Source organism: Panicum virgatum, chromosome 1N (assembly GCF_016808335.1).
Source record: "Panicum virgatum strain AP13 chromosome 1N, P.virgatum_v5, whole genome shotgun sequence".
NCBI lineage: Eukaryota > Viridiplantae > Streptophyta > Magnoliopsida > Poales > Poaceae > Panicum > Panicum virgatum.
In genome coordinates this window covers 58,450,775-58,465,151 of record NC_053145.1, presented here as the reverse complement: position 1 = coordinate 58,465,151, position 14,377 = coordinate 58,450,775, and the positions used below count along the sequence as shown (strand labels likewise).

General features: G+C 45.7%; 2 protein-coding genes across 3 annotated transcripts; both read left to right on the top strand.

Moving 5' to 3' along the window:
• The first annotated feature begins 774 nt into the window (after positions 1-774).
• On the top strand, positions 775-4,941 carry LOC120657016 (AT-rich interactive domain-containing protein 5-like). Of its 2 annotated transcripts, none has more exons than XM_039935263.1 (13): positions 775-1,539; positions 1,638-1,677; positions 1,884-1,936; positions 2,023-2,068; positions 2,615-2,707; positions 3,177-3,296; positions 3,369-3,420; positions 3,497-3,572; positions 3,796-3,862; positions 4,022-4,072; positions 4,195-4,287; positions 4,364-4,539; positions 4,630-4,941. In XM_039935263.1, exons 1-12 carry the CDS (start codon positions 905-907, stop codon positions 4,466-4,468), a joined length of 1,431 nt encoding a protein of 476 aa, XP_039791197.1. In that variant the 5' UTR covers positions 775-904; the 3' UTR covers positions 4,469-4,539; positions 4,630-4,941. The 2 variants fall into 2 exon arrangements, with proteins under 2 accessions (XP_039791197.1, XP_039791196.1); XM_039935262.1 differs by having other exon boundaries at positions 776-1,539; positions 4,364-4,543.
• Positions 4,942-5,586: 645 nt separating this feature from the next.
• On the top strand, positions 5,587-11,010 carry LOC120657015 (pyrophosphate--fructose 6-phosphate 1-phosphotransferase subunit alpha-like). Its single transcript, XM_039935260.1, has 18 exons — positions 5,587-5,763; positions 6,460-6,632; positions 6,757-6,869; positions 7,415-7,603; positions 7,681-7,748; positions 7,859-7,942; positions 8,238-8,291; positions 8,640-8,720; positions 8,809-8,902; positions 9,002-9,075; positions 9,189-9,299; positions 9,393-9,437; positions 9,521-9,577; positions 9,705-9,809; positions 9,888-10,004; positions 10,085-10,188; positions 10,340-10,505; positions 10,613-11,010. The coding sequence occupies exons 1-18, from the start codon at positions 5,674-5,676 to the stop codon at positions 10,736-10,738; spliced, it is 1,851 nt and encodes a 616-aa protein (XP_039791194.1). The 5' UTR covers positions 5,587-5,673; the 3' UTR covers positions 10,739-11,010.
• Positions 11,011-14,377: the final 3,367 nt, after the last annotated feature.

Genomic DNA, 14,377 nt, shown 5'->3' with positions numbered 1-14,377 from the left:
GCGTGCGGTGTCTTTGGCGAGGCGACGAGAGCGAGGAGGAGTCCAACAGCAGATGTGGCGAGGCCCCCGTGCGTTGTGTTTTCGTAGCGGCGACTGCGAGACGGCCTGTGTGCGATCCGGGTTCGATGGTTCCACCCTGCCATATGATGAATGATGTTGCAATGGCACTACGGCGGTGGTCTTCTCAGTGCGGTGCTATCTGTTTCTCTCGTTTCCCTATCGACTTCGGGCCATGACTCGACCGTGACTTCAGAAGATGAGAAAGGCTGTTAGCCACAGCGGCTATGCTTCTTTTCTGCCTCCATTGCCCTGTGTATTGTCCGCGTCGATGTTCCAATCCGACCGGACTGAGTTGTCCCAATTCGGCTTGTGTCACGTCCCAATCCGACCAGCCTGAGTTGAGTCGAGTTGAGTTTGGCGTGTGTTGAGGCCCCAATTCAACCAGCCGGTGTTGTTATCGTAACTTTTTTTTTCTGATTATGGCCTTCCATGGACATAATTTTGTATCTTTTCTACTATATCAATAAAAACGCAATCGTCGAGTGTTGTTCGTTCAAAAAGAAAAAAGAAAAAAAAGGAGTATGAGCATAGACAATCCGCGCAACAAGAAAAAACATATAAAAGAAAATTTGGCCCAGCCCGAAAAGGAGTAAAGCATAAAATGGCCCACTCAAAGGTACCCACCATTACCACCCCCATCCCATTGTGCCTGAAGGCCCAGGCGAGGCGGCCCGGCGGCGCGAAGCGGCGAGAGAAGAATCCCTTCCTCCGCCGCGAGTTGCGACGCGAGCCGTGGAGATCCGTCCCACTCCAACTCCAGGCCATCCCCTCCGCCTCAGACCTCGGTGCAAACCTGCCGCGAAAATAGCAGCCGCCCGTTCGCTCTCTCCCCCTTCCTCCCGCGATGAGCGACCCGCGGGGCGGCGGCGCCGATCCCAGCCGCGACGGGGACGACCTCCCGCTCGCCGAGGACGCTAACGGCGAGGAAGCGCGGCAGGCGTCCGATAAAGAGGCGGTTCCCGTGTCTGAAGGGACAGCCGCACGGGGTGGGGACACGACCCCGGACGCCGAACCGGAGAGCGACGACGGAGAGGGCGGAGTGGGCTCCCCGGATCAGGGGGAGCCCAATGCTGGCGAGGAGCGCGCAGAGCCCGTGGCCGCGGCTGAGGAGCGGGAGGGGATCCTTGGCGCCGCCAAGGTGGAGACGAACGGGGAGGACGCCATCAGCCACGACGCCGACGGGGAGGAGGACGATGACGACGACGGAGGCGAGGAGGACGATGACGACGACGACGATTCCACCCCGGATGCGTCGCCCAAGGCCGAGGTGAAGGTGGAGGGCGAGAGCTCCACCGGGATGGCCCATAGTGGCGCCAGCCACCGCGTGGAGCCGGAGCCTGACCCCTTCCTCGACGGCGATGACTCTGGGACGGAGGAGGAGCAGGCCGCGTTCATGGCGGAGCTGGAACGCTTCCATAGGGAGCACAGCCTCGAGTTCAAGCCGCCCAAGTTCTACGGCAAGGGCCTCAACTGCCTCAAGTGCGCGTCTCTCTATTCCTCTCGCTCTCTCAGCCATGCCACTACCATCTCTTGTTGTCTAAACATACTCGCCGTCTGTTCGCTCTGTTCAAATCCAGGTTGTGGAGGCAGGTCGCCCACCTCGGAGGCCACGAGCAGGTACGGCTGATTTCCTTATCACGCATAGCGGCATAGGCACCTGATGCTGATACCGCGGAGTGAATTTTCTGCACTATCAATGGTTTCCGTCCTCTAACGGTCTCACTTTTCATGTTTGCACAGCACTTTGTTTTCCTTCTTGCCATTAATTGCTTTCCCCCCTTGAATGTGGACAGCTGTTCCAGTTTGACGTTTTGTTTATTCAGGTAACTATTTGTAAACTATGGCGTCAAGTTGGAGAGACTTTCAGGCCGCCGAAGTAAGGGTCTCCTTTCAGAATACATGTTAAGTGAGACCTCGTGGAGGATTCTTCTAATTATTCTTTTGGGTCACATTCTTTTCCAGGACCTGCACTACTGTTTCTTGGTCATTTCGAATTTTCTACGAGAAGGTGATTACCCTTGTCCTTATAGTTGTAGTGTATAAGGAGCATTTTATCCATGAACCGAACCGTAGGCACGCTCAACTTTACATCAGTTAACTCCAGAACAAAAGATTTACACCACTGAATCTTAGTTTGGTTTGTATACATATAAATCCTTTCTGGACTGTGGAGTCTGGAGTAATCTAGCAAATATAAATATGGAGCTAGAGGTACTGCATTTCGTAGTGAATAAATTGACCTTGAAGTGCTACCAATTTTTATTCATTTTGTGATACTTTATGCTGTTAGTAGTTTACATCGAAACAGATATAGTTGTTTCTTTTTCTTTTTTTTTTCTTGTTGTCCTGGAACAAGTACGACAGTAGCTGTTTGACATGCTTAGATGCTAGCTCTACTTCTTTTACTCCTTTTATTTACTCCTTCATGTCCTAAATGCTTTAGATGCTAGATTTTCGATTGAATATAGTAATAGTACTTGCTCTAAGGTCTAAACGTATGGGTTTCCATGTTTTATTTATTCATTTTTCCTTGTCTTTTAAATGATTAATTTAGGCACTTCTTGAATACGAAAAATACAAAGTTCGGATTGGTCAGCTTCAGATACCACCCCCTGGTTTACCACAGCCTAGTGGTACTGACCGTGAGGTAAACCCTTTTCTTTTTTCAAGAAAGATTAACAGGGCAGTTGTAACTTATATGATATTTTATTACTTTCTTAGCTTGTTTACTGGGGTTCATGTTTTTTTCCTCGAACATGCAGGAGAGCTGCATATATTTCACTAAGAAGAATTAACGGTTCATATTATTGGTTTAAATATAATAGACACATTTATCATCTTATACGTACCCATTTTTCATTGGACGTGTAGATCTGGTACTTCAGTATTCAATAAAAATGAATGTCAGAGTCAATCTGTATTCAGATAGACCTAGCGAATTTAGTCACCGACTAGCTCCCCTGTTTCTAGCTGGAAACCTGGTGTCAGTTATGAATCTGTATTATACTATAATGCAAGGTTCCCTTCAATATGTGTGAAACTACCGAAAGTATTCTGTTGTTGGTAGGTACTGCTGTTTCTAGTTCATTTTGATAAGTTTCATGATGGTTTCGTAGGTGACCGTGAATCAATCATCTTCCGCCAGAGTTAGAAGGGATGCTGCAGCGCGTGCTATGCAGGGTTGGCATGCTCACCGCCTTCTTGCCAATGGTACTTATGGAGATAACATTTTGAAGGTGAAGGAACTTTCACTGGCATTCACTTCTATTTGCTTACTATTTTCATTTAAAATGTTTTCCTTTCTACAGGACAAAGATTCAATGCCACTTTCAAGTCGTGATAAAAACCTAAAAGGCTTTGGTATGCTTCGTGATTTTTCTCTTGCTACTGTGAAACTATGCTAATTTTCCTCATGTATTCTTCACTATATGTTTAGGGGTGCTCAAGAGAAAGAAAGCATCTAGCCCAGAGTATGCTCTGAAGTCATCCCGCACCAAAGTAAATAAGTCACAGTTAAGGATTCCTGTCCAGTCATTTGGTTATCATTAAGTATTGTTAGACAATATGTTAGATGAAGAGGGGATGGCTACTGAACATGTTACCCGTGCAATTAACAGCAGAACCCTAAATCTTTTAGCACAATTTAGTGCAACTGAGCTTGTCAGGATGCTGTATGGCAGTATCTCTGGTATGATGGCTCCTCTCCTTAATATGCATTCGAATGCTCAATTTCAGGGAAGATTCTATGGTCATTGATGTTGGAGAACCAGCCGACTGGGTGAAGATCAATGTGCGGCAGACTGTAAGTTCAACGTGTTTGTTTATTTGATCACATGGTGTACAGCATTATGAATATGTTTTGGAGCCATAGCCTGAACCATGAAATAATTGCGTATAAGGTAGTTATGCTAGTGAACTTCCGCCGAGTTTTGAACTGAAGTTACTTATTGCTTTCCTGCAGAAAGATTGTTTTGAAGTCTATGCACTAGTTCCTGGGCTTCTACGTGAGGAGGTGAGGAAATTGTGCTACCATTCATTTTGCTAAAATAAAATATGGCAGATAAGCAAAAGGTGTTTGCCTAATGAAATGAGGTTATGCCGCAGAGGAAATTGCTAACTTTCTGATGGTATCAGGTGCATGTTCAGTCAGATCCTGCTGGTCGTCTGGTTATCACGGGGGATCCGGAGCAGCCTGATAATCCTTGGGGGATCACACCATTCAAGAAGGTGGTAATTTGCTTTGAACACTAACACAGGCACATTTGGGAACTCGGTTTAATGGGAAGTAAATTTTCTATCTCAGGTGGTTAACTTGCCATCGAGAATTGATCCCCACCAAACATCAGCTGTTGTCACGCTTCATGGTCAGCTATTTGTGCGTGCACCATTTGGCCAATCTGATATGTAGATACCGCATCCTGTTTACTTCAGTTCCCTTCGACTGTGGTATCTCTTTGCCAGTGATAATCCTTGAGACTTGTAGGTCCGTGATCTGTGTTCTTTCAGACATTTATTTCTTCAGAAGTCATGTTGTTTTCATTGATTCCAAGTATTCTGTTTATTGTGCAGGGTTTATAGCAGTTCTATTGAGGAAATAGGATCTCATCTGAGCAGATACATGATGTCAAGCTGACATAGTAGAATTTCTGCATCTGGAGTGCGGGTTGATCTGTTATAATCTTGTTTATTATTACAGTATTGTTTGTCATAAAACTAGCTGGTTCATGCGTGTATTTCAAATTTTATGGTGAGATTTTTTTTAGAGAGAAAGGAGAGAAGCTGGTGGCGATAGGGCTAAGTTAACATTATAACTACTTGTTATTCTTTATTATTTTCCTTCTATATTATAAATGCCTGTCTGGGTCACCCCAAGGCGTCCAATAGCGGCCCTCCGTATTTCTGTGCATGACGTCGATTCCTAGTCTCATTTTCACTCCCCGGATTGTATATTTGTGTTGCGTTGCGTTGCGTTTTCACAAGTTTTTGGTTCGTACAACAACTTATTTAGAGAACCGAGTCCGTTTGTTAATTGAAAAGCTTATTTCTATGGCTGCACAAATATCATGGTAATCGCGTCGCGAACTGACCCGATGCTGTGTGAGAGAGCAGCATATCAGATCAGTTTGTTCTCTGTCTTTTTTCTTTTGAGTGGACGGATAAGCTTGTTCTTCGTGCGTCTTCCAGTCGCAGCACTTCTTTTATTTTTTGAAAAAAATAATTGAAGAATCTAGTGGGCAAGCCCACCGAACTAGTAGGTGGGCTGCAAATTTTACGTTTGTGCACAAGCACGCAGCTACCGGCCCAAAGCCCATTACGACTGCTTGCCGTAGTACGGGAAACCCGGTCGGCCCAATCCAAGGGGTACGGACCCGATGCCATAACGCCGGGAGGAAGCTTGGGTCCAGACGACCGGACACGAGGGCGTGGCGAGAGCGCATCGCATCGCATATACTCGCCTTGGCCGATTGGCGTGGGCTAGGGGTCGCCTCCGGTATAAAATCCTCCCGCTCCGCCCCCGCATCGGCCCCCCATTCACACACAGTGCGCCACCCTCACCACCACCGTCACCAACAAAGCCAAATCGGAAGCTAGACCGGCGACGAGGAGCCGGCGATGGATTCTGACTACGGCGTGCCGCGCGAGCTCTCGGAGGTGCAGAAGAAGCGCGCGCTCTACCAGCCCGAGGTTCCCCCATGCCTCCAGGTACGCCCCGCACCAACACATTACCCCTGATTCGTTGCATCGCGTGAGCCATTGCGTTCCCTGCCGGCTCGTCGGCCCAGATCTGTCTACCGGCGGGTCGCGCGGCGCCAGATCCCGCCCTGTCCTCCTGCCGGATCGGCTCGTTCGCTCGGCGCTGATGTTTACGGTCTACCGTTCAGCTGCTCCTGATTTGTTTTGTCGGGGTCAGGTCATAGCGTGTGTCGCCGTCACAGATTGATGCGGCCGTCGCTTTCGTAGCGAGACTGGATCTGGGTCGTGGTGGACGTCACATGCGAAGTGCGGATTCTGTCTCGTACCCACGTTGTGCAGATCGTTCTGCTTGCCTGACTTTTGATGGATTTAATACACCGGGATTTGAAAAATAAAGCTAGATTCGCTGTTGTGATGTTGTCGTTGTGTTGTCAGTGCTGCCATTGTGAGTAAAATGATGGATTCTTCTGTAGCAATTATGGACCTGCCTGCTTAGTTTTTACAGGTTCAGGAATTGTTTATGTTTAGTTTGGCTAGATGATTTGTATCAAATAGACCTTTATCCTGTTTAGGGGTAGCACTTTTTACTCGCACCTTGATGGGATGAATTCTCAATAGCTTTTTGGACGAATTTCTTCTTGTTTTTTATTGTTAGTTACTTAATTCACACAATGAGACATGATTTATGCACTTTATGTAAATCAGGGCACTACTGTGAGGGTAGAGTACGGTGATGCTGCAATTGCTGCTGATCCAGCAGGCGCTCATGTGATCAGCCAGGCGTTCCCTCACACTTATGGGCAGCCCCTTGCACATTTTCTCAGGAAGACGGCTGTTGTCCCTGATGCTAAGGTCATATCTGAGCACCCTGCAGTCAGGTATTATACTCTATTGTCTTACATGTTCCTCTCTATGAAACTTATTTGCCTTGTAAAAGTTATCTTTCTCGCTTTTGTCTCACCACAAGTTCAACAAAATCTAATAATTTTGCTCCGGGTGCAGGGTTGGCATTGTGTTCTGTGGAAGGCAGTCCCCTGGAGGCCACAATGTCGTTTGGGGACTCTATGAGGCTATCAAGGCTCACAACCAAAGCAGCAAACTCGTTGGTTTTCTTGGTGAGTAATTTGGTCTTTTGCAGGAACAACCTAGTAGGATACAATCATCGACTTTCCATCCACTTGTCATTTGCAACTAAATTTTTGCTGTATAGGATGTGCTAACATGTACACCCCGCAAGCTACTTAGCCCATTAGAGTGTGATTGAATTTTTTTTTGGCAATTGCTGATGTTTTTGCTTGTATAAATTACTTTGTACTTCTGTTATAGTTCATTGTTAGCACTAGGTTTGCAGACAATCAAGTGCTCAGCACTAATGTATGGGACTTTGTTATAAGTGTAATGATGTTTGGAGGTCTTTGACTAAACTTTACTGTGTTCATTTCATCCAAATTACTTAAGTCCACAATTCAAAACGAAATAAATTAGTATGCACAACAAAATACTTGGAAACACCTTGTGCCCTGACCTTGAGTTTAGACCTTGGTATCTCTTGCCCTTTCTTCGTCTTGCCTGCCTGATCTAACATTTAGATGCATGAGACAGACTGAGATTTCTTGAATGTTTCTTTTTAACATATCTCTTTGTTTTTTGGTTGAAACAGGTGGTTCTGATGGTCTTCTAGCACAGAAAACCTTGGAGATCACCGATGAAGTTCTTTCTTCATACAAAAACCAAGGTGGTTATGACATGCTTGGTCGGACAAAGGATCAGATTAGAACAAAAGAGCAGGTTAACGGCGCGATGGCTAGTTGCCAAGCTTTGAAGTTAGATGCTCTGGTAATCATTGGAGGTATGCAATGCTATAAATCCAGAGATTCTACCACACTGTACATTTGTCTCAATAACATCAAATGTCAACTTATGAAGGTGTCACATCCAATACTGATGCTGCTCAACTTGCTGAAACTTTTGCCGAGGCAAAGTGCGCAACAAAGGTACATTGGAAGTCTTCTGCTATATCATCACCTTCCTTGAACCCATTCTGTTAGTGCTGGTGATTGGTTTCTCTGTATGCTGATTAACTGATGCCATTTATTTTTAACAGGTTGTTGGTGTCCCTGTAACTTTGAATGGGGACCTTAAGAACCAGTTTGTTGAGACTACCGTTGGCTTCGACACTATATGCAAGGTAGAATTTTCTGAATTCACACCGCTATGCATTTAGTTTATGCCTTTATGGTACTTTCATTATTATCTGTATTTTGTAGTTTGTATAGTGCGTTATTGTGTTTTATGGGCAGTTAATCTTACTTTTGAGTCATCTTTTACTTTGCCCTTCATATTTCATTATCAAAAGGTAGTATTGGTTGTTTCTGTGTTTGTCACTCATAATGTCCATCATGTATTCATGTTCCTTCATGTGGTATTTCAACTTTTGTTTGAATTTGTAATGGTCCCTTGGACTTTTTTTTTTGTTCTATCAGGTGAACTCTCAACTTATCAGCAATGTCTGCACTGATGCTTTGTCAGCAGAGAAGGTAATTATAACAAATAATGCAGGCTTCTGCCGTACACCTTATTCCTGACCAGATGCTACGATTTACATATGTCATATGGTCCATTTTTTTTTTCTTTTGTCTTGCTAAATGTTGAGGCGATCCATACTTTAGCAATAGTTAGCCTTAATGGAAGGGAAATATATGAAGTTCTGGTCGATGCTGTTAATTTTCAATACAGAGAATTGTTAAAAGTGAAATAGGATAGGCACTATCTGAAGGATGCGATTGTGGCTGAGCATCCAGCACTGCAACACTCCAGATGCTATACAATGATGCATTCGCATCAGTGAATCCAAATCCTGATTGTGTCTGTATTTTAAATGACAGTATTACTACTTCATTCGCCTGATGGGACGGAAGGCTTCTCATGTGGCACTGGAGTGTACTCTTCAATCACATCCTAACATGGTTTGTACTTGCTTTCAGGCCCATACTTGCTTGTTGACCTATGTCACAAAATGTGCTTATGCTCTTTTGAACTTGTACCTATGCTCAGGTTATTCTAGGAGAGGAGGTGGCTGCATCCAAACTTACAATTTTCGATATTACGAAGCAGATATGTGATGCAGTTCAGGCGAGGGCTGAGAAAGGTAGGTCTCTATCTCTCGTCTATGATATGGTGGAACATCATTTAACATTATTATCTTTTAAATGGCCATTTGTTGGTGTTCTCCTAATACTTTTCACAGACAAGAATCATGGGGTGATTCTTATTCCTGAGGGCCTTGTGGAGAGTATTCCTGAACTATATGCTTTGCTTCAGGTATGTTGCTTGTGTCTTCTGGCAACCCAACATCAAGAAAGCCCCGAGCAAGTTGGGGTAGGCTAGTCTTAGATAACCAAATAATTTTTCTGACTTAAGCTACTTGTTGGTAGGAAATTCATGGCCTTCACGGTAGAGGTGTTTCCGCTGAAAACATCTCTTCTCAGCTTTCACCTTGGGCATCTGCACTATTTGAGTTTTTGCCCCCATTTATTAGGAAGCAGGTATGTGTTGTTTCATTTGTTACTCTAGCACTAGCATAGCTTTAGTTCACATCAGATTTCAGTTGCTATAACATAATTGTTTCTCTGATGCAGCTGCTTCTCCATCCTGAATCCGATGACTCAGCTCAACTTTCTCAGGTACAGTAGAACATGAAATCTGTACAAATTGTCAATCTGTTTAAATTGTTGTCTGGTTGGTCTCAACATGTTTCTCTGTGCAGATTGAGACTGAAAAGCTTCTAGCCCAATTAGTGGAGACTGAGATAAACAGACGCTTGGTATGCTTCTTTGGACTTTCTTATGACTTCCAGTTTATTAAGAGGCATTAGGCATGTCTTTTTGTGGAGCTAGCAAAGGGTGTTTTTTCAGTGCGTCAGTTGATAATGTTCTTGGCCACGTTTGCAGAAGGAAGGCACTTACAAAGGAAAGAAGTTCAATGCAATCTGTCACTTTTTTGGCTACCAAGCTAGGGGTGCACTGCCTTCAAAATTCGACTGTGATTATGCCTATGCAAGTCCCAGCTCAGTTCTTTTTTCATATAAAGCGAATTGCCTGTGGGTGATTAATCATGTAGGTTGTTGGTTTCAGGTTTTGGGGCATGTGTGCTACCACATCATTGCTGCTGGTTTGAACGGTTACATGGCTACAGTGACAAATCTGAAGAGTCCGGTGAACAAGTGGCGATGTGGTGCGGCTCCTATTTCGGTGAGATTTGTGTTAATATGCCTATAGTTTAGGATAAGTATGACAGTGGCAACTAACTTATTTCTGTATATCCCTGGCAGTCCATGATGACTGTGAAGCGATGGTCGCGTGGCCCTTCTGCCACTCAGATTGGCAAGCCTGCTGTTCACATGGCTAGTGTTGACTTGAAAGGAAAAGCATACGAGTAAGTTTGAGAAATACCTTGTTATACTTATGTGAATGGATGCACGCACAATGTGATTAAGAAGCTGGTTTTGAGCACCTGTCATAGTTGCTTATCTGAAAGTATCTTTGTGGCGATGACCTTTGATCTCAAAAACTCTTGTATTTTTCAGGCTGTTGAGACAGAGCTCTTCCAGCTTTTTGTTGGAAGACATCTACAGAAACCCAGGCCCACTCCAATTTGAAGGACCAGGTGCCGATTCAAAGCCTATTTCGTTGTGTGTTGAGGACCAAGACTACATGGGTCGGATCAAGAAATTGCAGGAATACTTAGAGAAGGTAGTTTTAATACCCCTGATTATTTTCTTGGCCCAAACTCTACAGAAAGCCTCAAAAACAACAAGTTTTGCCTTGGTTGTTCAAATTCTTTTTGCTACGCCGTGCAGGTGAAAAGCATTGTGAAGCCTGGATGCTCTCAGGATGTTCTTAAAGCAGCTCTGAGCGCCATGGCTTCAGTGACGGAGACACTGAACATCATGACTTCGTCGTCCACTGGCCAGACACCACTCTGAGTTAAACAAAACCATTTTATGGTGTGGGATTCACATTTTCCATGGTGACTGTTGGGGTTAGAAACAGTAGCCCTGCTATCCCACTGTTTTTCTTTCGTAGTTTTGGGGGAGTTCTATCAGTTTTGACTTAAGTAGTTCATGAGGGTTTGTTGTCGATGAATTTGCACTGGAATAATTTTTTGAAAAGCCTGATTGTGTTGTGACCACTTAATAAACCGAGTTTTTGTGGCAACATAAATATTTCTGTGGTGTAATACGTTGAGAGAATGGTAGAAATTCGAGAGCGCCCCCCTCGTTCAATGATTCTTACAGGTTGCTTTGTTTGAACAATGGTAACGTAACTGGTAAGACTTTACCAAGTATGGTGACTAACCCCTGACACGTCTCTATTGACTGATGAAGGTTAAGAAGGTTGGTGCTGGTGAAGGGCCGTTCTGTTGTAAAGTATTTGGACCCTTTCGTATGGGTAAATTTGGCATACGTTAAGGAGGAGGATGGAAAGTGCTCACGGAGAAGGATCGTGGGCACACCGCACACGGCTCACGAGGTGGAAATGGGCCGAATGGGAGTGGGACGGACACTCATCAGGCCCATCCGTGCCAGTGTGCTCAATGCCTCAATCTATACGAGCACCAGAAAGAACGGGAGAGCTAGCCTCAAGAAAAGGGGACAGGATATCTTTTTCAACAGATCTCTCGACCTTTCTCCCCCTTTCTACAGTACACGAGAGCGGCGGCGGAAAGGCGATCCCGTTCTCGACGTCGATTCCGCCGGCTCCTCCTCGCCTCCGGTGGCCTCTTCGGCGCCGGAGGTGGGGAGGAGCTGCGGGATCGATCGCCGATGTACATATTCCTTCCTAGTGTAGGGTGCTTGGGCCTAGGCGGCGTGCGGAAGGTGGAGGCGGCGCCGTCACTACGGAATAAGATTCGCCGGTCCTTCCTCTACCTCGTTGGCCTGCGTTCCGGCAGCAACGATGGGCTGGGCGGCTGTCTTCTCGCCGGAGCTTCGGATCTCGGCGGGTTAGGGTTACTCGTGCCGGCGTATCGGCATGGGATTTTCTTCCGGGGCGGCGTCTCGGGCGGGCGACGGCGTGGACGTGCGGAGGTCTCCTTCGGCATCTACGACGGCTTCCCCGACTTCGCCGGTGGCGTCGGCTTCGGTAAGATGTACGAGTTCGTTGGTTCTGGAGATTTGCTTTCTCTGGAACGGTTCGAGCTCGTCTTTTGTCCCTCCCTCTTCTTCTTCGTCGATGGGGGGAGGTATGTCTACCAACTCGAGTTGCCGGGTTGGGTCATGTATCCCTGTCTTGGTGGATCAGCCCCCCTTCAGGGTTCTTTGTCGTCCGGCGATTTGGAGCTTCTGGCGGTTCTTGAGGCGTCAGGTTCTCAACGTCCAACGATGTGTTGGCCTTTGGTCATCTTCAACAGCCGGATCGTTCAACGATAATAGTGCATGTCGTCTTCGATGTGCGGCTTAAGACGGCAACTACAGACTTTGGTACTTCGCCGGGGAGGAGGCCGGACTCAGGTTGCGGATTCCGGTCGCCGGTGGCGAGGAAGACCGGGAGATGGTTACAAGGACTAGTTTGTAATTATTGTTTCTATCGAGGGTGTCTTTGTAATATGGGTTGTAATCACCAAGTTTATTAATGAAATTTCAACCCGGTTTCTCAAAAAAAACCCAGAAAGAACGGGATGTGCTAAAAAAACAGAAAGAACGGGAAGCGCGATTTAGTTCCGCGCCTGGGGAGATAACGTGGCGCGTGCAGCACTAAGAGGAGAAGAGAGGAGATGTGATATCTCGGGCCAACAAGAATGAATTTGAGCACACTAGTGGTCCAAGTGTGAGTAGTATGATATGTGTGTAGGAATTGTCCCACCTTACTAGTTGAGGGTAAGTCTGTCATGTGGGTGGGAGTTGTCCCACCGGGGTGTATGTGACATTCCAATCCACAATGATGAATTTGAGCTCATCAGGCCTTTAGGGGGGTGTATGTGACATCCCGGCCCAACAAGGATGAATTTGAGTCACTGACATTCCGGTCCAACAAGGATGAATTTAAGCTCATCGGGTCCTTTAGAGGGGTGTATGTGACATTACAGCCCAATAAAGATGAATTTGAGCCCACTAGTGACCCAAATGTGAGTGAGGACGTCGAGTCTTTTAGGGAGGGAGGTGTATGTGACATCCCAGCCCAACAAGAATAAATTCGAGCTCACTAGTGGCCCAAGTGTGAGTGGCATGGCATGTATGTGGGAGTTGTGTCCCACCTTGCTAGTTAAGGGTGAATCTCACCAACATATAAACCTAAGTGCGCCAAGTGCATTTCAATCCCCGGGTTAATCTTTTTACGTGAAGCGAGGATGAAAGTATAAGTGAGATTGGTGCGTGTGCGTGTTTTACTCAACGTGCAGGTTAGAACTTAACCTAATCAAGAAATATTGTGAGAGACAAATAGATCATATATTAAGTGAGAGACAAGTAGATCATATATTAATAATAGAGAGCTAACTACTATACAAATAAACTGTAAAGATTCTTTCAGCCATCAGTTAGGTGTATTATTAATCTTGCTACGAGAGAACCAGCAGCATCGTTCGTCTGAACTCTTGTGGGATGAACCTTTATCTGGAACTAACTTCGTTTCAGTAGGTAGCCGATCAAACAACATCAACCTTTTGGTTACTTGGCGAAGGATCCTTCCTTGACACAAGAACCATACATATGTAATTTGCAGCTAGTCATCCTTCACGGCAAGTCGACAACGTTGTCACACATCACGTTTACTGTTTACATACCCCCCACCGAGAATAAAATATTCCATCCATCCCAAAAAGAATGTAAATATTTCTTTCCGAGAAGTCAAATACTTTTAATTTTAATCAAATTTATACAAAAAATTACTAATATTTATGTCTCCCAATTGATGTAATATAGAAGTATGTTACATAATTAATCTACAGATATTTATGTTGTAATATATATATATATAATATATTAATACTATTTTGTATAAATTCGGTTAAAGTTGGAATTGTTTGACTATTCGAAAAACAAAATTTATATTTTTTTTGGGACGGAGGGAGTATAAAAATATGACGAGAATTTGATCAAGCGATCGTTTTCTGTTGGATCCGAATGATCGAGCCGTGTCTATGTTGCAGAATAAGGTCACGATGACAATTGACAGCAACGGATGTCCAACATCTCCTGCCAACTCTCTTATTTGTCTCCTCTCTGAGAGCGAGTAGCTTCGCCTTGCAGGTTTTGCTGGCGAGGCTGGCTGGCACGCCCGATCTCACGGTTGGCTGCGACGGCCTGACGGGGCTCCAGTCGCGTCGGAGCTGGCCGCCGTAATGCGGCGGGACACGCGAGGGGGCAGCACGGGGACGCTCGTGGAGCACATGTGCACAGCTCGAGCACCACCAAGCTAACGGCAGGGACGCGCTGAGATTTGGCGTGTCGGGACTGGTGATGAACCGTGCCGCGGTGAGCCAAGAACCAGCGCAAGCAACAAACGGTTAGCCTCGCGGTCACCGTGCCAATGCCATAGGCCACATTTGATCCGGTCCACGTGGCTGCCCGAAACCACTAACCGCCAACTACCACTCTCGCGACGGTACCGAGCCGCAAACCGAC

What these genes read in the sequence shown, in the direction of transcription:
- LOC120657016 (XM_039935263.1), top strand. Translation starts at nt 905, where the DNA reads ATGAGCGACCCGCGGGGCGGCGGCGCCGATCCCAGCCGCGACGGGGAC. An exon ending in ACCTCGGAGGCCACGAGCAG is followed by an intron (nt 1,678 to 1,883) that starts GTACGGCTGATT and finishes TTGTTTATTCAG; the next exon opens with GTAACTATTTGTAAACTATG. An exon ending in GAGACTTTCAGGCCGCCGAA is followed by an intron (nt 1,937 to 2,022) that starts GTAAGGGTCTCC and finishes ATTCTTTTCCAG; the next exon opens with GACCTGCACTACTGTTTCTT.
- LOC120657015 (XM_039935260.1), top strand. Translation starts at nt 5,674, where the DNA reads ATGGATTCTGACTACGGCGTGCCGCGCGAGCTCTCGGAGGTGCAGAAG. An exon ending in CCCCATTTATTAGGAAGCAG is followed by an intron (nt 9,300 to 9,392) that starts GTATGTGTTGTT and finishes TCTCTGATGCAG; the next exon opens with CTGCTTCTCCATCCTGAATC. An exon ending in CTGAGATAAACAGACGCTTG is followed by an intron (nt 9,578 to 9,704) that starts GTATGCTTCTTT and finishes CCACGTTTGCAG; the next exon opens with AAGGAAGGCACTTACAAAGG.